Raw genomic sequence first — 22,028 nt, forward strand, 5'->3', positions numbered from 1 at the left:
CGTGAGTGGGTCGTCCTGGTGTGTACCCTACATTACACATTTTGTAGTCTTTAAGCAGCTAACAAAATGTATGACCACCAGGGGGCATGAGGCTGCTGCAGAACCTCTTTGAACATCACCAATGATCTCCTTTATTAAAGCAATGCCTGTCAGCGCCTGTCAGTTTTGCTGCAGCAGATTCCATGGGAGCAGCTCAGTGACCTCCTCCCATACAAAAGACAGGCAGCCCCCCTCCCCATACAGTGACAGTGGGAATCCAGCACACCCTCACCACCACCAGTGCTTGGGAAACAGCAGGTTGGAGGGGGCATCCAGCAGGCAGCAGCATGCTGTACATTCCCCACCCCTATCCTTCACTCCTCCTTCCAGAATATGATCAGTGAAGGAGCAGGGCAGCTGCCGAACCCACAGATTGCTGTGTGCCTCCTCCACCCAGCTGCTGCTGCGCCTGGTCTGTGCCCGTGCCAGGCTTGCTCTGTGGGCAGGCAGCAGCAGCAGCACATCCCTACCCTGTGCTGTCAACAGCTGGATCCTGTGCCCAGTCTCCCTCACCTACCCTGCACCCAGGCAGCACAGCTCCTGATGGCTGAGGGACCCTCTGCTGCTTGTGCTACATACACCAGACAGTGACTACCCCCCAGCTGATCTCCAGCAGCCCCCACCATGGTGTCATGGATCATATCCCGGCTGGTGGTGTGAGTATGCTCTGTGTTTGCACCCCCCCTGTGCCCTGTAAGGGACACTATATACCCCCTGTGTCAGTGCAAGGTGATCTGCCAAAGGCTATATTTAGCTGTTGTGCCTTCCCATGTGCTACCTAGCACTGGGGTCTCACAACAGGGTGCATGTCAGCTGTGTTACTGCATAGGAGGGCAATGCATTGTGTATTTGCATTGTATCTGCTTCTTCTTTCTCTATGATCTCTCCTGTATATAAACCTACATTAATAGCGACCATAGGGACAGGCACCTTTGTTTTTGTGCAAGTGAGGAATGGTAATACTGTGATTCAGCCACCAGGGGGCTCTGTAGCAATGGGACTGGCCACTGGTTTCTTCGTTTATGTTGCATTATAATGATGCCTGTATTTGCAAAATATATGCTACTGTGTATACCTGTTCTTTCATGTGAATTGCCTGTTGGCAGAGGTTGGAATTATGGGTTAGCAATGACCTATCCCCTGCATGCTTAGTCTATGGGGTAGGACCTGTACAGGCAAAATTGTGTATATTTATTTAGTGATTTCATTCCAAAATCAGGTCTGATCTTTGCCCAGGGATACTGATGGTGATCAGTGCTGGGCCCACCCCTGAATACAGCAATGGAGATGTTCTGCTATTTGATGTTTTCTTTTTATATGCTATATATGAGATTATTTGCAGACGTCTCTAGGCAAGGCGGCGTGTGATATGTAGATGTAAAAACAGAATTCTGTCATTGTGATTGGAAGGGATGGGTTCTTGCAGAGGCCCAGCCTTTCTTTGTTCATATAAGGTGTATCCATGTCATCCCCTTCCTGTGTTCTGTCACACACACACACACACACACACACACACACACACACACACACACACACACACACACACACACACACACACACACACACACACACACACACACACACACACACACACACACACACACACCCCCCCCCCCCCCCCCCCCCCCCCCCCCCCCCCCCCCTATCCCCATCGGCAGATATATGGATAGCTATGTATTTCATTGTTTTAGCCAGTTATATTGGCTATCACTGCTATTGGGTCGGTATACAGATATATAATGCAGCACAGGGGCCACTGGTCCTTCTGTCATTTCTGTTCTGTTTATTGTATACAGAGGTTTCCATTGTGATATGGAATCTTTGCTGGAGCATATAAGTCAATGGAAGACTGGCTGCCTATTATTTCCCATGCAAGAGACACTCACAACAGCCATTCTGTATGACAGTGTCACGCTTGGCCTGTCTGTATTTGCCTGTGTGACAATGACAGACGGTAATGTATGTGGAGGTATTTGCAGTACCAAATACTGTCCATCAGCATGACTGTCCTAGATTCATGTGGTCCCTGCACAGGTCCCTGATCTGCTGTCACAGAGGGTTTAAGGCCGGACCCTGGGTCTCTGCATTATGTTGTGAGCACGGGTCTGGGACGGATATTAGACAGCACTTACATCGACAGCCATTACATCGACACCATTAGTTCGACAGCTCAATAGGTTGACATGGTTTTAGGTCGACATACCATTAGGTCGACATGTCATTAGGTCGACAGCTCATTAGGTTGACAGCTCATTAGGTCGACATGTTTTTAGGTCGACACTACCATTAGGTCGACAGTGTCTATGTTGACAGTCAAAAGGTCGACATGGATTTTTTCACTGTTTTTTGGCCGAAATGTCGACACAGTCGACATGGACACAGTTTGAAGTGTACCGCAGCCCCTCGCATCGCTCGCTTTGCTCGCTATTCTTCGGGCACGGTGCCTCGCTGCGCTCTGCACACTATTTTATTCTCCCACCACGCCCTAGTGGATAGTAGGGCATGAAATACCGCCTGTCGGCACATGTCGGCTCAAAAAACAGTGAAAAAAACCATGTCGACCTTTTGACTGTCGACATAGACACTGTCGACCTAATGGTAGTGTCGACCTAAAACATGTCGACCTAATGAGCTGTTGACCTAATGAGCTGTCGACCTAATGACATGTCGACCTAATGGTATGTCGACCTAAAACCATGTCGACCTATTGATCTGTCGAACTAATGGTGTCGATGTAATGGCTGTAGATGTAAGTGCTGTCTAACAATAGTCCGGATACCGTGAGCACAGAGGAGGACATATAGACTGGCAGAGCTTGATAAGCCTTCGGTCTGGCATAGGATTCCCCTTTGGGGTTTCTAGTACAAAAGGACTGACACCAGCACCCCCCTGCCTGGCAGGTATGTGGGTCAGTGTGTTCCTGATTCGTGTCCCTGACAAATGCTGATTCATGTGTTCTGTGTAATCATTAATATACTAGCGAGTTACCTGTAATGCAATCTGGCCCATTATTTGGAAATAATGTCCCCTGAGTTATCACCTCTGTCTGTTCCCGAGGGACATTGATGCCCACCCAAAGGTTAGCATTTACATAAAGTAGATTTAAATAGCAATGAGTCAACAAAATAATGAATACTGTGTGATAAGAAATAGATGGGGAAACATGAATCACAATAACATGATTTGGGTATTTACAAAAACTGTATATAATCACCTCCCTTTATATAGTTTCCTATTTGACCCCCGAAAGCCGTCAGTTATTTCCAATATTAGAATCTCTAATTGCTTTTATGAAATACTGTCTGTCCCAATGGGTATGGATCATTCGGTCACCACAAATTTGGTCGACATGCAGGAAGGTCGACATGAGTCTAGGTAGAGAGGGTCATTAGGTCGACAGGGGTTAGGTCAACAGTCAAAAGGTCGACATATGGTTTTTCACATTCTTTTTGTCCTGAATGTCGACACGTAGCGCCGTTTCAGTGACAGTGGAGCTACGCGTGGCACACTATGTTATTCTCCCCCCACACCCTAGTGGATGGTAGGGATGGTAGGGCATGAAATACATGTCGGCTCCCCAAAAATGTGAAAAACCCCATGTCAACCTTTTGACTGTAGACCTAACCCATGTCGACCTAGACTCATGTCGACCTTCCTGCATGTCGGCCTAGACTCATGTCGACCTAAGTGCATGTAGACCTAATGGTGTCGACCTAATGACTGTCAATAGACATGCTGGTGACCCAATGACCGTATCCCGTCACAGTATCAGAGTCATAAGTGAGAACTTCCTGTAACTGTTCCAGTTTTGGATTGTTTATACCCAGAGCAACTCCTACAGTATTTCTACCAGCACACCAGTGCCCATGAGATACCCGTCTACATACTGAAGGGATTCTGGATCAGTAAACATGACTGGTAGTTTCATGCAGAGGCGGGGCTACCATTGATGCAGCAGGTGCAAATCACTGGGGCCCCGAGGACTCACTGATGCCCCTGTCACCCTCTTCCTGTAACCCAGTGTTTTACCCTGTCCCACCCTGCCTTATCCGTCACCCATTGCCGTGTAGTATATTGTAAACTTGGGTTGGGCTGGACGAGGGGGGCCCAAATGATATCTTTGCACCTGCATACCACCCACAAGTTCCACCACTGGTTTCATGGATTATAAATGTCTACCCCACCGGGCAAAACCTGCCTACTCCCAATCTTTCATTCCACCAGCACAATTACATGTGAAAGTCCAATGTGTAAATGTTTCTAATATTGGAGAGGGATAAAGTGGACAGAGATCCAATCAGCTCCTAACTGTCACTTGTCAAATACAGCCTATATATAATTGGCAGATACTTTGGGCCAGATTCTCTAAGCTTCAAAAGTGATAAAATGGAGAGTGATAAACAGCCAGCCAATCCGCTCCTACCTACCATGTAACAGACTGTGTTTGAAAAATGTCAGACAGGAGCTGATTGGCTGGCTGGTTATCACTCTCCATTTTATCACTTTTGAAGCTTAGAGAATCTGGCCCTTTATCTTTCTCCGCTTCATATTTCTCCAAGGTTTGATACATATACCTGTGGTGACTTTTACCTCTGACACTTTCACATATTATTACGTGGACAGATGTAACATCATCAGGTGTCTTCCTTGAGTGCAGAGAAAGTCCCAGGAAAGGGTCCCACTATTTATGTACATGAAGATGCTCAGTAACTTATTCTGAGAAGTAGGGTTGGTCATCGACTATCAGTGGTTACAAACCCTTGATGGTTTACAACCAATGGTAGATGGTTTTGCCACCAATGGTGGAGAACCATGAGCCCCCCCGGTGTGCTTGTTTCCTACTCAGTTCCCAGTACACAGAGCTTAGCCCCGCCCCCCTGACTGACCCATCAATCTGCCAGCCTTATACTCAGGGCTTAAAGTGGTCCTGGAGAGGTGGTGGTGGCCATTAGAGGTGGTGGAACTCAGTTCTCTTGTAAGAGAACATTTGATCATATTAATTACGTACATAACTGTATGATTTTTGTGTTGTTGCTTTTAATATAATATAAGTTATATACAGTAAGGGGTGTATTCAATGTGAATGGCGTGGATTGCCAAAAACAAGCGATCCTTGCTGTTTAACCCCCCGTGCTGGTCGCTCACCCTATTCAACATTCCGGGGAATACTCGCTGTCAGAGGACTTGGCTTGCGGCTAATGCAGGGAGCCCGCTGCATTTAGCCGCGAGTCTCGCTGTTTTAGCGGCTGCACACAGCGTTTCCCCCTCGATCCAAAAACGGAGCGAGGGGGAAACGGTGTGTGCAGGGGGTGGGTTGAATACTGACCCTGCTCGTTGTTACATCTCCCACTCCCCAGCATTGAATACTGCCTTCCTAGCTTATATTTTCTGGCGATAACACTCTAATTTAGTAATTGGTAAGTGCACCCTCATCCGGATCTTCCTATGGGAAAGAATAATTACTAATTTGCTTATATACACATACTTTATATCAGGATTGATTGGACTTGCGAAATCGGTGAGACGGAGAGAGAACTGCTTATTATATGCATACTCTATCTGATTTCCCTCTGGTATTGTCCCTCGCACAACTCTATTGCGTCATGACTTGGTGGAGAGACAATAGCCCAGGCCTGTCCAAACAATGGTCCTCCAGCTGTTCTGAAACTACAAGTCCCATCATGCCTTGCCACAGTTTTGCTATTAGGATACGCTAAAACTATGGCAAGGCATGCTGGGATGTGTAGTTTCACAACATCTAGAGGGCCATAGTTTGGACATGCCTGCAATAGCCTAATGTATTTTGTACTATGTCGGTATAGCAATATCCAGTAAGGGGAAGGCCCCTGCTATTGCCTGCAAATCTATTGTTGTACTTCACTGGTTAATAGAGTTACACATTCGCTTTTATAGTTTGTGGTTGTCAGGCAATGGTCAGACTGTCATGTGACATGTCTTGGCCAATGAGTTTGTGTGTATAACTTTAGCCGTTGTACATTCAGTGGTGACCAGCTTTATAAACAGCAAGATTAGTAGACATCAAAGGTGCAGATGGATCATTGACATTTATTTAAGGAGCCATTACCACCTAGTGTTCATTCTAGCACCCGCCATCTTTGAAAACCCATGAGGTTCCTCTTTCCTGACTGGGGTGTCGCTGTCTGCTGTGGTGTTTCTAGCACAAGTTTGGTTTGCATATCAGTGCTGATATACAGACCACACTGTGTTAGAAGCACTACAGCAGACAGTGACACCCCAGGCAGGGAAGAGGAACTGCATGTGTTTTCAAAGATGGCGGGTGCTGGAGTGAACACTAACCACCAAGGTTCAAGTTATATGTGTGCATATGTCTATATATCTACATATTTTGGAATCTACCAGAGCACCACGGTTTATTCATTATCGAAATTTATTGTGTGTATATGTTTTGTTTTTTTGTTCTTTACATACAAACATGAATCAGGCCCAGTATTACGTTATCCTCTGTGGGGGAAGTAGGAGGTGCCGGGTCTCTTCAGGACACAGAGCTTACGATTTCCAAGCACACCTGCGTCTGCAAAATGATCTGTGATCGCTTTCAGAACTGAAATTCTTATTGTGAGGAAAAGTGGTTTTAAATTGTCTTTTATCATTTTTACCACGGAATTACACTATTCAGAGTTGTACGGAAATGTTTTATGCACAAGTCCAATGTTTACCGATGGGTGCATGTGCATGACTGACATGTTGTGGTGGCCACTTAGGAGGTGGGGATGGGGACCGAAGGACGTAATGGTGGTCTGCTGCTTTAGTTGCATACTTTTGCACAAAAAAAAACATATTACATACATTGCACACTGCACTAGGATTACGCCCATAATCTGCTATGCCCATTACATATTTTGTAGTAATACAATTACACATTATGGCACACACTGTAATGCCTCTTACACATTGTACCACACACAATAATGCCCATTTCACATGATGGCATACACCCGTAATACCCATTACACATCATGGCACACACCAAAAGTTCTCTGCGGCATGTCAGCGCGGTGGGAGGCAGCGTAAGGGCGCCCAGTGCCACACATAAAAGGGCAGGGTGCATTTTGAGGTTTTAAAAACGGGCAGGGTGCGGCCTAGAGGGAACACTATTTGTCTATTGATGATTTCATCAATGTGATATCCGCATGTACCGATTATACATGACTTCTCCCCCGGACCCTTGAGCTCCACTGTTTTCCAGTGCACTGCTATTTCTTCTGCAGAGTGTGTAATCACTCTGGCCCAGTGGTTAGCATTGCTAACTCTTGGGATTGCTTTGTGAGGCTTATTTAGAATTTGTGCCCTACCTCCAATAAAGGGATAATGGTCGCACAAGGAAGGGGTGTGGTCACACAATAGTAACTCCAATGAAAATGATAACACACAGTAGCACAATCATATACACATTACACCGCATGTACTGTAGTGCCCCTGATTCATATTAAACACTGTAATATTCCTTATAAAAATGATGGGCGAAATGTAATAGGGTGCGATTTTTAGACTAAAAAAAAATCGCACCAAATCGCACCTTTAAAAATCGCATTTTTTGCCGCGAATTCGCATATGTAATGAGATGCGAATTAGCGGCAAAAAAATGCGATTTGCCGCGATTTTTAGTCATGAAAATGTGCGCATTTTCAGTCATGAAAATGTGCGCATTTTTATAAATGCGCTTTTGTGCAAAAAAAAAAAAGTTTAAAAAAAAACGGCGTGGGGTCCCCCCTCCTAAGCATAACCAGCCCCGGGCTCATTGAGCCGGACCTGGTTCCAAAAATACGGGGGACAAAAAATCTGGGGGTCCCCCGTATTTTGAAACCAGCACCGGGCTCCAACAGCCCGCGGTGTCATGCCACAGCCGGGGGACACTTTTTATACAAGGTCCCCCGGCCAAAACATGAGCACCGTGGCTGGTCAGCCTTGGACGGGGTACCTGGAGGAGTGGGGACCCCCCCAATAAAGGGGTCCCCCCCCCCAGGCTTCACCCGTCCAGGGCTGAAGCCCGGGGCTGTCACCGGCGTCCGTGGCCAGTGGACGCCGGCCTGATAGGGTTAAATCCATCATACATATCATTACATTGCTTTTTACCGGCGAACTACAAGTGCCAGCAGACCTCCCCCGCATGCTGGGACTTGGAGAACCACAAGTCCCAGCATGCAGGGCATTAATGGGCCCGCTGGGACTTGTAGTCCACCTGTAAAAAGAATGTTTATAAAAAACACACACACAGAGAAGTACAAGTTTATTACACACACACACACACCTCAATTTTACACCAGCATACTTACCATTCCTGGATCCAGCGCTGGTCTGGCTGCTTTACAGCCGGCTCCCCCCGCACTGACAGGCAGCGGGGAGAACCGGCTTTCTCCGTTGCCTGTCACCGGCTTTCTCCGTAGCTTCTGTAGCTCTGTCCCAGTGCTACAGAGGCTGAGAGCGTGATTGGCTGAGCTACAGTATGCGTCTCCATGGAGACGCATAGCTCAGTCCTGATTGGCTGAGCTATGCGTCTCCATGGAGACGCATACTGTAGCTCAGCCAATCGCGCTCTCAGCCTCTGTAGCACTCGGACAGAGCTACAGAAGCTACGGAGAAAGCCGGTTCTCCCCGCTGCCTGTCAGTGCGGGGGGAGCCGGCTGTAAAGCAGCCAGACCAGCGCTGGATCCAGGAATGGTAAGTATGCTGGTGTAAAATTGAGGTGTGTGTGTGTGTGTAATAAACTTGTACTTCTCTGTGTGTGTGTTTTTTATAAACATTCTTTTTACAGGTGGACTACAAGTCCCAGCGGGCCCATTAATGCCCTGCATGCTGGGACTTGTGGTTCTCCAAGTCCCAGCATGCGGGGGAGGTCTGCTGGCACTTGTAGTTCGCCGGTAAAAAGCAATGTAATGATATGTATGATGGATTTAACCCTATCAGGCCGGCGTCCACTGGCCACGGACGCCGGTGACAGCCCCGGGCTTCAGCCCTGGACGGGTGAAGCCTGGGGGGGGGGGGACCCCTTTATTGGGGGGGTCCCCACTCCTCCAGGTACCCCGTCCAAGGCTGACCAGCCACGGTGCTCATGTTTTGGCCGGGGGACCTTGTATAAAAAGTGTCCCCCGGCTGTGGCATGACACCGCGGGCTGTTGGAGCCCGGTGCTGGTTTCAAAATACGGGGGACCCCCAGATTTTTTGTCCCCCGTATTTTTGGAACCAGGACCGGTCCAAGAGTCCGGGGCTGGTTTCAGAAATACGGGGGACCCCTATGCTTTTTGTTCCCCCGTATTTTTGGAACCAGGTCCGGCTCAATGAGCCCGGGGCTGGTTATGCTTAGGAGGGGGGACCCCACGCCGTTTTTTTTTTTATAAAAACACTTTTACACATTTTTATTAACAGAACCATGCACAGATCTCAATGATCTGTGCATGGTTCTGTCAAATTCGCCTGTCAGAACCTGGTCTATTTTTTTTGCGATTTTTGGTAACATTGACCAAAAATCGCACCCTATTACATTTGCGAGTTGTATACTTTATAATGGGAAAACATCTGGATGCGAATTGAAATGTGACTAAAAATCGCACTTCTAAAAGTGCGATTTCGCGGTAAAAAGTGCGATTTTTTTACCGCGATTTTCAACCTATTAAATGTGCGATTTTCGGAAAATGTGCGATTTCGGCCGTTTTTGACCAAAAATCGCACATGTCTAAAAAATCACACCCTATTACATTTCGCCCAATGTGTACAGTTTTGCTGCTTATACCATAGTTGCCGACTTTTTGGCTGCCAGCTCAGGAAAGCAAGGGGGCGGGGCCATCCCCGGGAGGGGAAAATGGGCGATTCGGGGGCAGAGCCACAGGGCTGGTTGCCCTGATGGGGGCGTGTCCATAGTGATCTCATCATTTTAGCCCCGCCCCGCCATGCTATGCCCCTATTTCAGGCATTGCATGGCGGGGGTGGGGCTAAAAAGCCGCAATCGCGTCATTTAAACCGGGGACCCCCCACCGGGTGGGGGTGTCCGCCGTGATGGAGGGCAATGCGGGAGGGTTGCCCCCCTTTCCGGGGGGCCGGGAGGGGGACCCGATTTCCGGGACCCTCCAGGCCATTCCGGGAGTGTAGGCAACCCTGGCTTATACACATCTGTCTCTGTCATTCCAGCAGCTCAATGTCCATGTTCCTCAGCAGCTCTCCAGCAGATTCCCCTCCTCTCTGTGTTCCTCCAGCCCCCTCTCACCCTTCAGCATGCACAGAGCTTTCTCCTCTTTGTGGCTCTTCTTCACTTAAGCGGTGGTGACGGCATGACATCACATACGCTGTGCCAGAAGAAGAAGCTGCTGGGACAGGCTTTTCTGTTGGAATTACTGTCCAGGGCTGTGATAAAGGTGGAACTCAGTTCCCCCTACCATTAGAGGTGGTGGAACTCAGTTCTACCAAGTTCCCCCTCACTTTAACCCCTGCTGATAGGGATAGTGTTCATTCTAGCACCCGCCATATTTGAAAACCCATGTAGTTCCTCTTCCCTGCCTGGGGCGTCGCTGTCTGCTGTAGTGCCTTTAACACAGTGTGGTCTGTATATCAGCACTGATATGCAAACCAGACCTGTGCTAGAAACACCACAGCAGACAGCGACACCCCAGGCAGGGAAGAGGAATGGCATGGGTTTTCAAATATGGCGGGTGCTAGAATGAACACTAAGGGACTTTATACTAATGCTAGTAACAGCCCCACTCCCGTTGCACAAGTGCTCATCTGGCTGGGCAATTACTGAGATGCCCACTCTGAGTGTCTAAAGACACTCTACTCCCACTTGGTGCATGTTTAACACAACCATTGATTGCACCATTAAAACTTGTGCCAACGTGACGGATCGTGCGTCGGAGAACCTGATCCTGATTCGTACTTTACTGCACAGCCGCATGAAAGCAACTGTGCAATTCTGTACCAATAGAATGTAAATTCCACAGGCGGAATCTGAGAATACAGTGTAGGACCCCCATCATGACTTTCAGTCATGGCTAACGATGGTAGCAGACCTTGGTCAACCGGTATAATCCGAAGCTTACTCAGCATGACCGTCAGATCTAAACTGCCAGATCCAGGAAGTCTGGGTACAAAATGGTGGCAACACCCCACTGTTTTGAAGGACGGTGATGAATGCTACACCTATATTTATATGTAAACTATTGAAGAAGCACTTCAGGGACAGGCATGCAATGCCCCGATACCACGCCTACAAGACGGTACCTCTCCGTGCCCCTGCACAGTCACTGCCCAGGAATGCCCAATCGTAGGCAAAAATGGGTCAACCCTCCACCTTCCTGAAAGAAACGTTTTCAGAGGTTTGACCACATTCCCTATATGCACCATGCTCTTAAACTTCCCAAGGCTTGAACATCGTAGTCAATACCATCTACGGCTCGTCCCCAGTGTCCCCCCAGGGCTTGCGCGGCATGTGCTGACCGATAGCTATGTATAAACTCAAGGACTTCAGGGTCCTATAAGCCCCCGACCAGGAACTACCAGCCCTGTACAGGAACGTTTATAATAAATAGTATTGAAGTGTAAATAATCCGCAGACATGATTCTTAAATAAATATTTTATTGAACCGTCCCAAACCATTGTCCACAAATGTGTTCATAAAAAAAAAAAAAAAAAAACCCCTTCATTTGTAACCCAATGGGAATCTGTTTACCCCTTAAAATGTTCTTTTTTTTGCGAACAAAGTAAATCCCCCTTTGATATGCCGGGGACTCCCTGCTTTGATCACACATCAATAGCGATTAACTGAATCTTTATTGCTACGGGGTAGAAAAACAATTAACAATCTTGTGGCGCTGCCTCCGTGTCACTCTACTGATGTGGTAGATTCATTTCAGAGGAGCTTATTCATATAGATCACAACACCCTTGGTGTGATTGGCCACCGCTCGTGGGTATGTGCACAGTGAACTCCCATAGACTTTATTAACTGTATTGAGTATGGGAACGTATTCTATGAGCGCACCGATATAAATCAGCGTTAAAGGGGGGAACCGGGTGCAGTAATGAGTATAAATGCAAATCGCCACATGGAATATTTCTGAAATTACTTCTAGCATTTGGACACGGGTGTCGTAAGGCCGGAAGGCTACCATAGTTTCAGCATGTCCTAATAGCAAAACTGTGTCTGGACATGCTGGGATGTGTAGTTCCACGGTTGCTGGATGGTTATATGTTGAATACCGCTGCACAGCATTCTTGAAGCATACAGAGGTGGCAGAAAATTAAGTAATGTGCAACTGTAAATGAGCCCCAGTACTTCTGACTCATTCTCATTATGGGCGGGATGTATTAAGCGGGGGTTTTACCGCATTTTCGAATGTATGAAATCCTGGCCACCGTGTCATCGCATAGCAGGGTGACCCTATAGAAGCCTATGGGCTTCTATCACCGTCTGATGCCAGCCCGCCAACCCGCCGCCTCCGTCTACCCCCCTCTCCCCCTCCCTCTGGCTTACCTTGCATCAGGTCCTCCTGGACCCAGAAGATAAACCCCTCCTCCCCCTAGTAAAGCAGCCGGACGTCCTTCCGGCTGCAGGGGGGAGGAGGAGGCATCGGGGACAGTCACGCTGAGCTGTCCCGGCGTGAGGGGAGCAGGAGGCGGCAGGGAGGTGACGGAGACCCCCGCACACCACATTACAGTATATGTTAGAACATATGCGCTGGCATTGCGGCGGCCGGGCGACGAAGGGCGGCGATGTATATTCATACATCCCGCCCTATGTCAACATGGTCATAATATCGACATTGAGCATGTCGACAGTACATTTTAGGGTTTTAGGCTGGTGTTAGGGCTTCAAATGGGTTGGGATCATTGGGTATACAGCAAGTTGGTCGACAATTGTTAAGTTGACACCGTTACGTCGACATGGGGAAAGGTCAACATGGTTCAATGTCGACATGGGGTTAGGTCGACAGGTCAGTAGGTCAACAGTGTCTAGGTCGACAGTCAAAAGGCCAACATGGGGTTTTTCACTGGTTTTTGGCCCGAATGTCGACACAGTCGACATGGACACAGTTTCCAGTGTACCACATCCCCTCGCATGGCTCGCCATTCTTCGGGCATGGTGCCTTGCTGAGCTCGGCACACTATTTTATTCACCCTAGTGAATGGTAGGGCATGAAATACCGCCTGTCGGCACATGCCGGCTCAAAAACCAGTAAAAAATCCCATGTCGACCTTTTGACTGTTGACCTAGACACTGTCGACCTAATGCTTGTGTCAAACTAATGCTTGTGTCGACCTAGACCCATGTCGACCTAGAACCATGTTGACCTATCCCCATGTCGACCTAACGATTATGGTAGCCTGTACCATAACACTTAGGACAAGGCTGTGGGAGGGGTGGGTTAGGGACGTGGATGGCAGGTCGACAATAAATAGGTCAACAGGCCATAGGTCGACACACAAAACAGGTCAACATACCTTAGGTCGGCATGGTGAAACGATCTATGCATACAGTATGTCCACATGAAAAAAGTCGACATGAGTTTTTCACATCTTTTTCCCCAGAACAGGGTGTTTTTCATAATTAACTATCGATGTGGACATGGAGAACATACTTGTGTGCCAAACATAGCGAGGCACCGTGCCCAAAGCCATGTGAGGGGACGGCGTAAACTTATATGGTGTCCCTGTCGACGTAAGACTCCTCTGAGCAGGGCCCTCTTCCCCTACTGATGGACATCTGAAGTACTGCTTTCCCGTCTTCCGATACCTGCTGACACAAAGAGCCGGAATTGCCTCCACGCTAAAGCCACAGATTCCCCCTGAACAACACAGACGCTGTGGCAGAGCGCTGTGCGGGAACTTCAGCAAAGAGAAGGCAACAGCGAGGCGGCTCCTGTCGGGATTATCCAGCCTGCTGACCCGATCAAAGTTACAGGTCAGCTCAGATAGACGGAGGCAGCAAGCGCTGCTACACACACCAGATTGCCGACAGCTTTCTATTACTGCCCAGCGCCACGGAGGGGTAAGAGTTTAATATCTGTGATAAGAGGACGGACACTGTTTCTAAAATCTACAACAGAAATCCTTGTATCACCTACTCAAAACCGATACCCTCACCATAAATAAGCGCTGCTGATATGGACTGACAAGTGTGCACACTAGCCAATTTAATCTTTTTTAAAACCATATGGTGCAAATATAAGTGGACATTAGCCCTAATAACAAATTGGATTAACTGAAAGAAAATATACCTCCTTTCCCCAATTACAAGGGGCAGAGAGTCCACGCCCCCTTTTTTTTTTTGATGTACAAGTTTTTTAGTGCTTATATTATGGTACAGTGATATATCTTTATTTTAGAGTTTTCTTTTATATGTATTGTGATTTTTCTGTTTATGTGTGTTTTTAATAAATTCATATTCTTGTTCATCTTTGAGCGCCCCACGTATTTCTCTTTCTTGTTTATCTGGTTAGTAGAGGCTGGCAATCCTCTCACGTGGTTGGCAGCAGGGTGACAAGTTACACCCCCATAGTCTCTAGCGCCAAAGACATTCTTGTTGTTCCCTCTTCCCTCCTGTTGTCTAAGCCCTCTTCTCTTCACATGTCACTCACAGCTCTCCCATACTCAAACACTCAGCGACCATCTCCGTCCGTATACTCATCTCCATCTTTGACCACCAGCCCCTAGTAGCACATTGGCCAGGTCCTCACTGCTTACATTTAAGCTGTAATGTGTATTGAACTGTGGCATTCATTTTACCTGTACTATATTTTGTTATTTATTTACTGTAATGTTAAGTTTGTCTCCCCGGACTGTTCCTTTACAGCACGGCAATAACACTTGTGGCGCCATATAAATAAAATAATAATAATCGATTGAATGTCGACCTTAACCACTGATCCCCATAGCTGCAGAGAGTAGCACCTGGAGTTTTGAGGAAGGGAAGGAGCATGTAAGGTTAGGTGACAGAATAGCATTGTGTGTTGACAACCAGTTCCCTGACTACCTGTTCCCTAGCCGCTGCAGACGTGGTTGTGGCCTGATTGTGCAGTCCATGTGTTATATTGCAGTTATCCTTAGTTCCCCTTGTTATATACACCATTTACATAGTGTACTTATCTTATCCCAATATAATAGAGGTTATTTGTACGGAGTCAGATTTTGTTGCACCTCACTTATGTGCAGTGGCGTAAGTTTGTCCCAGGTGCCCGGAGGCAAGACCAATATTGGTGCTCCCCCCCCCCCCCCAACCTTAAATTTTATATATATATATATATATATATATATATATATATATATATATATATATATCTTCTGAAATTTATTTGTTCTATATATATTTAGAGAGAGAGAGAGGTAGAGAGAGAGAGAACACATATTTCAGAACTTCGTTACAAAAGAGATATTGACGGTCTCAGTTGACTAATTTAAACTTGCAGGGGAGGAGAGGTGCCCCCTTGGGAGCAGGAGCCCGGCGGCATATGACTCCATTGCCTCCCAGAGTTCTGCCTCTGCTTATGTGAGTGACAGGATGTTCTCATATAATCCTGTCAGGAATCAGCCCTGGATCTGTGTGAGAATGTCTCATTATGATTGTAGGACGTACACCGCCTCTCACTGGAGTTTATTTCCAGCAGCTGTAATGAGGATGATAAGCGCCAGATGATTGTTGCCGAAATTAAATGCCCCCCAGCACTTCTCTGGTATTGCCAGTTTTTCATTCTCCCACCAAAATGTTCTGCCTGTCCTCACCTGTTACCTTCTGTATTGGTGGTAGCAGAAATTGTGTAGCCGTCGGTACCTTAAATTTTTGGCCTAATGATGTGGGCACTGTGCAATAGTGCTGAGGGCTGGCGTGTCTGCAGGGAGGACCCAGCCCTAGGACAACACATGCTGCTCAAGTTTGTCACTTTCAGACGTATAGGGGGAAATTTACTAAGATGTGTATTCTACTTCACATGTGATGTTGCTATATGGGTAACCAATCAGATCCTACTCTTTATTTATTTAACACTCTCCAGAAGATAGTAGACAGGATCTGATTGGTTGCCCATAGCAATATCACATGTGAAGTAGAATACACATTTTAGTAAATTTCCCCCATAATGTAGTAATCACATCAGGAGAATGAATTATACCCCTTTTACACCGCCGAAAAATCCGGGTCAGCGGCGGGTCAGACCCGGATCTTCGGCGGTGTAAATCCCTAACGCCGTGTCCTTTACACGGGACTTCTACCCAGGTCCTGACCTGGGTAGAACATGGCTAGGACCTGGGTAGAGGGTGGTGTAAATGGGAACGCCGGGTCGGATGACCCGGCTCCCATTTACATGAATGGGGAACGTCCAACCTGCGGACCGCAGCGTCCGCAGGTTGGACGGATTGTCAGTCTGACACTGACAGCCGGCGGTGCTGTCTGCTATACCCTGCAGACAGCAGCGGCGGCAGGGAGGGAGGTGAACGGATGCCTGTGTGCGGCATCCATTCACCTCCTGTCCAATGGCGGGGGGGTGCACGCGGGGACTGGGGGCAGCCTAGCAGCTTACCTTAGTGCTGGGCTGCCCCCAGCAGCGTTCCGGGTACGGCGGCGTCGATCGGCGCTTGAAGATGACATCGCGCTGTCATCTTCAAGCGCCGGGAAGGGGTGGGTGCAGGCGTTTAAGCCCGTCCGGTGTAAATGCCCCTAAACGCCGGGTTGCACCCGGCTTCAACCAGGGTCCAAAAAGCCGGGTGCGACCCGGCGTTTTGGTCTAAAAGGGGTATTACTTTGTGCATACATGTGCCGGAGTCACTGTCTGCCCAGGCTGCGTACCCTCTGCCGCATCCTCTGTGACATCACAGTCACTAGAGAGGTAGATCTGGCCAGTCACACCAATTACCTCACATACTGGAATGCTTTGTGTCTGTAATCTTATACGGGAGATTAAGTGGGATTAAGGATTTCCTCATGCATTGTATACATGCATTGTGTGCCTTCTTCCAATAATTCTCAGTCTTCCCATCACTGGATATAGGTTGACAAAAGGGGTTTTGCCAGGTCACGAATGGGTACGAATGTTCCTATTTGTACACATCGGTTAATTTACTAATGGTGAAATGTATATGAATTCTGTTACGCACATATTTTCTGGATTATCTAAAAAAATACGAATGAATACAACATTGATAGAAGGCTGTAAATCCCCATTTATTTCAATGGTATCGGAAAATTTGCTATCGTTGGTACTGGTGATTTCAGATACAAATTCACCAGTGAACAGGAATGTCAAATAGAACAGGGCAGCACTGCACGGATCTGACTGATGCGTGCGATGCCGCTGCTTCGTACGTATTTGGCGCCCATAAATACAACCACCAAATACGTATACGAAAGGATACGAAACGTAGAGCCATGCGTTTAAGCTACCTGGGCCTTTTACTACAAACACGCCAGTGACTCACCTGGGAAAGTGCAGGCAAGTGATCGCAGGACTGCAGCTTAGGGGATTCTGTTCTCATACTGATGTCAACATTTCATTCATGTCGACATTATGAATGATAACCTTCTAGTATTGACATAATGAATAGCAATGCTGCCGTCAGAACATTGATACACATACGGTATGCCCATTGTGAGTACCATAGACGTATGAATGCTATGCAGTGTTGTTCTTCATTATGTCAGTAAAAGATGGTTGACATTCATGATGTCAACATGAATAAAATGGTGACATTTGCATTAGGGTTAGCACTAGTGTTACTTTTAGGGTCAGCACTAGGGTAAATGCTAGGGTTACTGTTAGGGTTAGCGCTATGATTACTGTTAGGGTTAGCGCTAGGGTTACTGTTGGTGTCAGCGCTAGGGTTACTGTTAGGGTTAGCACTATGATTACTGTTAGGGTTACTGTTAGGGTTAGCGCTAGGGTTACTGTTGGGGTTAGCGCTAGGGTTACTGTTGGGGTCAGCGCTAGGGTTACTGTTGGGGTTAGCGCTAAGGTTACTGTTGGGGTCAGCGCTAGGGTTACTGTTGGGGTTAGCGCTAGGGTTACTGTTGGGGTTAGCGCTAGGGTTACTGTTGGGGTCAGCGCTAGGGTTACTGTTGGGGTAAGCGCTAGGGTTACTGTTGGGGTCAGCGCTAGGATTACTGTTGGGGTCAGCGCTAGGGTTACTGTTGAGGTTAGCGCTAGGGCTACTGTTGGTGTCAGCGCTAGGGTTACTGTTGGGGTTAGCGCTAGGGTTACTGTTGGGGTTAGCGCTAGGGTTACTGTTGGGGTTAGCGCTAGGGTTACTGTTGGGGTAAGCGCTAGGGTTACTGTTGGGGTCAGCGCTAGGATTACTGTTGGGGTCAGCGCTAGGGTTACTGTTGAGGTTAGCGCTAGGGTTACTGTTGGGGTTAGCGCTAGGGTTACTGTTGGTGTCAGCTCTGGGGTTACTGTTGGGGTCAGCTCTAGGGTTACTGTTGGGGTCAGCGCTAGGATTACTGTTGGGGTTTGCGCTAGGGTTACTGTTGGGGTCAGCGCTAGGGTTACTGTTAGGGTTAGCGCTATGATTACTGTTAGGGTTAGCGCTAGGGTTACTGTTGGTGTCAGCGCTAGGGTTACTGTTAGGGTTAGCACTATGATTACTGTTAGGGTTACTGTTAGGGTTAGCGCTAGGGTTACTGTTGGGGATAGCGCTAGGGTTACTGTTGGGGTCAGCGCTAGGGTTACTGTTGATGTCAGCGCTAGGGTTACTGTTGGAGTCAGCTCTAGGGTTACTGTTGAGGTTAGCGCTAGGGTTACTGTTGAGGTTAGCGCTAGGGTTACTGTTGGGGTTAGCGCTAGGGTTACTGTTGGGGTTAGCGCTAGGGTTACTGTTGAGGTTAGCGCTAGGGTTACTGTTGAGGTTAGCGCTAGGGTTACTGTTGGCGTTAGCGCTAGGGTTACTGTTGGGGTTAGCGCTAGGGTTACTGTTGGGGTTAGCGCTAGGGTTACTGTTGGGGTCAGCGCTAGGGTTACTGTTGGGGTAAGCACTAGGGTTACTGTTGGGGTTAGCGCTAGGGTTACTGTTGGGGTCAGCGCTAGGGTTACTGTTGGGGTTAGCGCTAGGGTTACTGTTGGGGTTAGCGCTAGGGTTACTGTTGGGGTCAGCGCTAGGGTTACTGTTGGGGTAAGCACTAGGGTTACTGTTGGGGTTAGTGCTAGGGTTACTGTTGGGGTCAGCGCTAGGATTACTGTTGGGGTCAGCGCTAGGGTTACTGTTTGGGTTAGCGCTAGGGTTACTGTTGGTGTCAGCTCTAGGGTTACTGTTGGGGTCAGCTCTAGGGTTACTGTTGGGGTCAGCGCTAGGGTTACTGTTAGGGTTAGCGCTAGGGCTACTGTTGGTGTCAGCGCTAGGGTTACTGTTGGTGTCAGCTCTAGGGTTACTGTTGGGATCAGCTCTAGAGTTACTGTTGGGGTTAGCGCTAGGGTTACTGTTGGGGTCAGCGCTAGGGTTACTGTTGGGGTTAGCGCTAGGGTTACTGTTGGTGTCAGCTCTAGAGTTACTGTTGGGGTCAGCGCTAGGGTTACTGTTGGGATCAGCTCTAGAGTTACTGTTGGGGTTAGCGCTAGGGTTACCGTTGGGGTCAGCGCTAGGGTTACCGTTGGGGTCAGCGCTAGGGTTACTGTTGGGGTCAGCGCTAGGGTTACTGTTGGGGTCAGCGCTAGGGTTACTGTTGGGGTCAGCGCTAGCGTTATTGTTGGGGTTAGCGCTAGGGTTACTGTTGGGGTTAGCGCTAGGGTTACTGTTGGGGTCAGTGCTAGGGTTACTGTTGGTGTCAGCTCTAGGGTTACTGTTGGGGTCAGCTCTAGGGTTACTGTTGGGATCAGCTCTAGAGTTACTGTTGGGGTTAGCGCTAGGGTAACCGTTGGGGTCAGCGCTAGGGTTAATGTTGGGGTCAGCGCTAGGGTTACTTTTGGGGTCAGCGCTAGGGTTACTGTTGGGGTCAGCGCTAGGGTTACTGTTGGTGTCAGCGCTAAGGTTACTGTTGGGGTCAGCGCTAGGGTTACTGTTGGGGTCAGCTCTAGGGTTACTGTTGGGGGTCAGCTCTAGGGTTACTGTTGGGGTCAGCGCTAGGGTTACTGTTGGGATCAGCGCTAGGGTTACTGTTGGGGTCAGCGCTAGGTTTACTGTTGGGGTCAGCGCTAGGGTTACTGTTGGGGTTAGCGCTAGGTTTACTGTTGGGGTCAGCGCTAGGTTTACTGTTGGGGTCAGCGCTAGGGTAACTGTTGGTGTCAGCGCTAGGGTTACTGTTGGGGTCAGCGCTAGGGTTACTGTTGGGGTCAGCGCTAGGGTTACTGTTGGGGTCAGCGCTAGGTTTACTGTTGGGGTTAGCGCTAGGGTTACTGTTGGGGTTAGCGCTAGGGTTAATGTAGGGGTAAGCGCTAGGGTTAATGTTGGGGTTAGCGCTAGGGTTACTGTTGGGGTTAGCGCTAGGGTTACTGTTGGTGTCAGCGCTAGGGTTACTGTTGGTGTCAGCGCTAGGGTTACTGTTGGTGTCAGCGCTAGGGTTACTGTTGGTGTCAGCGCTAGGGTTACTGTTGGGGTTAGCGCTAGGGTTACTGTTGGTGTCAGCGCTAGGGTTACTGTTGGTGTCAGCGCTAGGGTTACTGTTGAGGTTAGCGCTAGGGTTACTGTTAGGGTTAGCGCTAGGGTTACTGTTGGGGTTAGCGCTAGGGTTACTGTTGGGGTTAGCGCTAGGGTTACTGTTGGGGTTAGCGCTAGGGTTACTGTTGGGGTCAGCGCTAGGGTTACTGTTGATGTCAGCGCTAGGGTTACTGTTGGTGTCAGCGCTAGGGTTACTGTTGGGGTCAGCGCTAGGGTTACTGTTGGTGTCAGGGCTAGGGTTACTGTTGGTGTCAGGGCTAGGGTTACTGTTGGGGTCAGCGCTAGGGTTACTGTTGGGGTCAGCGCTAGGGTTACTGTTGGGGTTAGCGCTAGGGTTACTGTTGGGGTCAGCGCTAGGGTTACTGTTGATGTCAGCGCTAGGGTTACTGTTGGTGTCAGCGCTAGGGTTACTGTTGGGGTCAGCGCTAGGGTTACTGTTGGGTTTAGTGCTAGGGTTACTGTTGGTGTCAGCGCTAGGGTTACTGTTGGGGTCAGCGCTAGGGTTACTGTTGGGTTTAGCACTAGGGTTACTGTTGGTGTCAGCGCTAGGGTTACTGTTGGCGTTAGCGCTAGGGTTACTGTTGGGGTTAGCGCTAGGGTTACTGTTGGCGTTAGCGCTAGGGTTACTGTTGGGGTCAGCGCTAGGGTTACTGTTGGGGTTAGCGCTAGGGTTACTGTTGGGGTTAGCGCTAGGGTTACTGTTGAGGTTAGCGCTAGGATTACTGTTAGGGTTACATGAGGGTTACTATTACAATAGGGTAAGTGTGACTCGATGCACAGTGCTGCCTGCACCAAGCGATCACAGATCGGGTTCTACTCTTACAGGACCAGGACTAATAGGGGATTCCCTCATACGGCCAGCAACCTATAGGTAGATGACCTGTGCCAGGCCCAGTACAGTAGCTCACCAAGGGTGGAGCTTGGAGACGCTAGGCTCCAACCAGAACAGGTGGAGAACGAGGCTACTTGTGTCGTATTCCTACTGGTCACAAGATGAAGGCAAAACCTCCTCCCGCTTTCAAGGGTATACAGCACAGGGGCAGATTTATTAAGCTCAGTGAAGTGATAATGTGTCTGTTTTTTATCACCGGCCAATCAGCTGCTAACTGTGAAGTTTAAAGGCTTGGTTTGAAAAATAAAAGACGGGAGCTGATTGTCCAGTGATAAAAACCAGATGCTTTATCACTTTATAGGGAATGCCTATTCCCCCTAGAGTGTAAGCTGGCGAGCAGGACCCTCCTACCTTTATGTCCGCCTATTATTACCTAGTTTTGTTTTATCATTGTTGTTTTCAATTGTAAAGTCCAACAGAGTTTTCGGCGCTCCATAAAAAACTATTAATTAAATAATAATTATCGACATATCAATAAAGTTAACAATACATCAGT

General features: G+C 48.3%; 1 protein-coding gene across 3 annotated transcripts in view; it reads left to right on the top strand.

Moving 5' to 3' along the window:
• Positions 1–240: 240 nt before the first annotated feature.
• Positions 241–22,028, top strand: part of REEP1 (receptor accessory protein 1) — a 92,746-nt gene continuing 70,958 nt past the window's right edge. Inside the window, exon 1 of one of the 3 annotated variants that reach the window (XM_083145991.1) lies at positions 241–695. In XM_083145991.1, the coding sequence (XP_083002117.1) occupies positions 664–695 (32 nt within the window). In that variant the 5' untranslated portion in view covers positions 241–663. The remainder of the gene's footprint in view (positions 696–22,028) is intronic. The other 2 variants (XM_083145910.1, XM_083145829.1) reach the window with 2 other exon arrangements.

Source organism: Crinia signifera, chromosome 1, assembly GCF_055691185.1.
Source record: "Crinia signifera chromosome 1, ASM5569118v1, whole genome shotgun sequence".
In the NCBI taxonomy this organism is placed as follows: domain Eukaryota; kingdom Metazoa; phylum Chordata; class Amphibia; order Anura; family Myobatrachidae; genus Crinia; species Crinia signifera.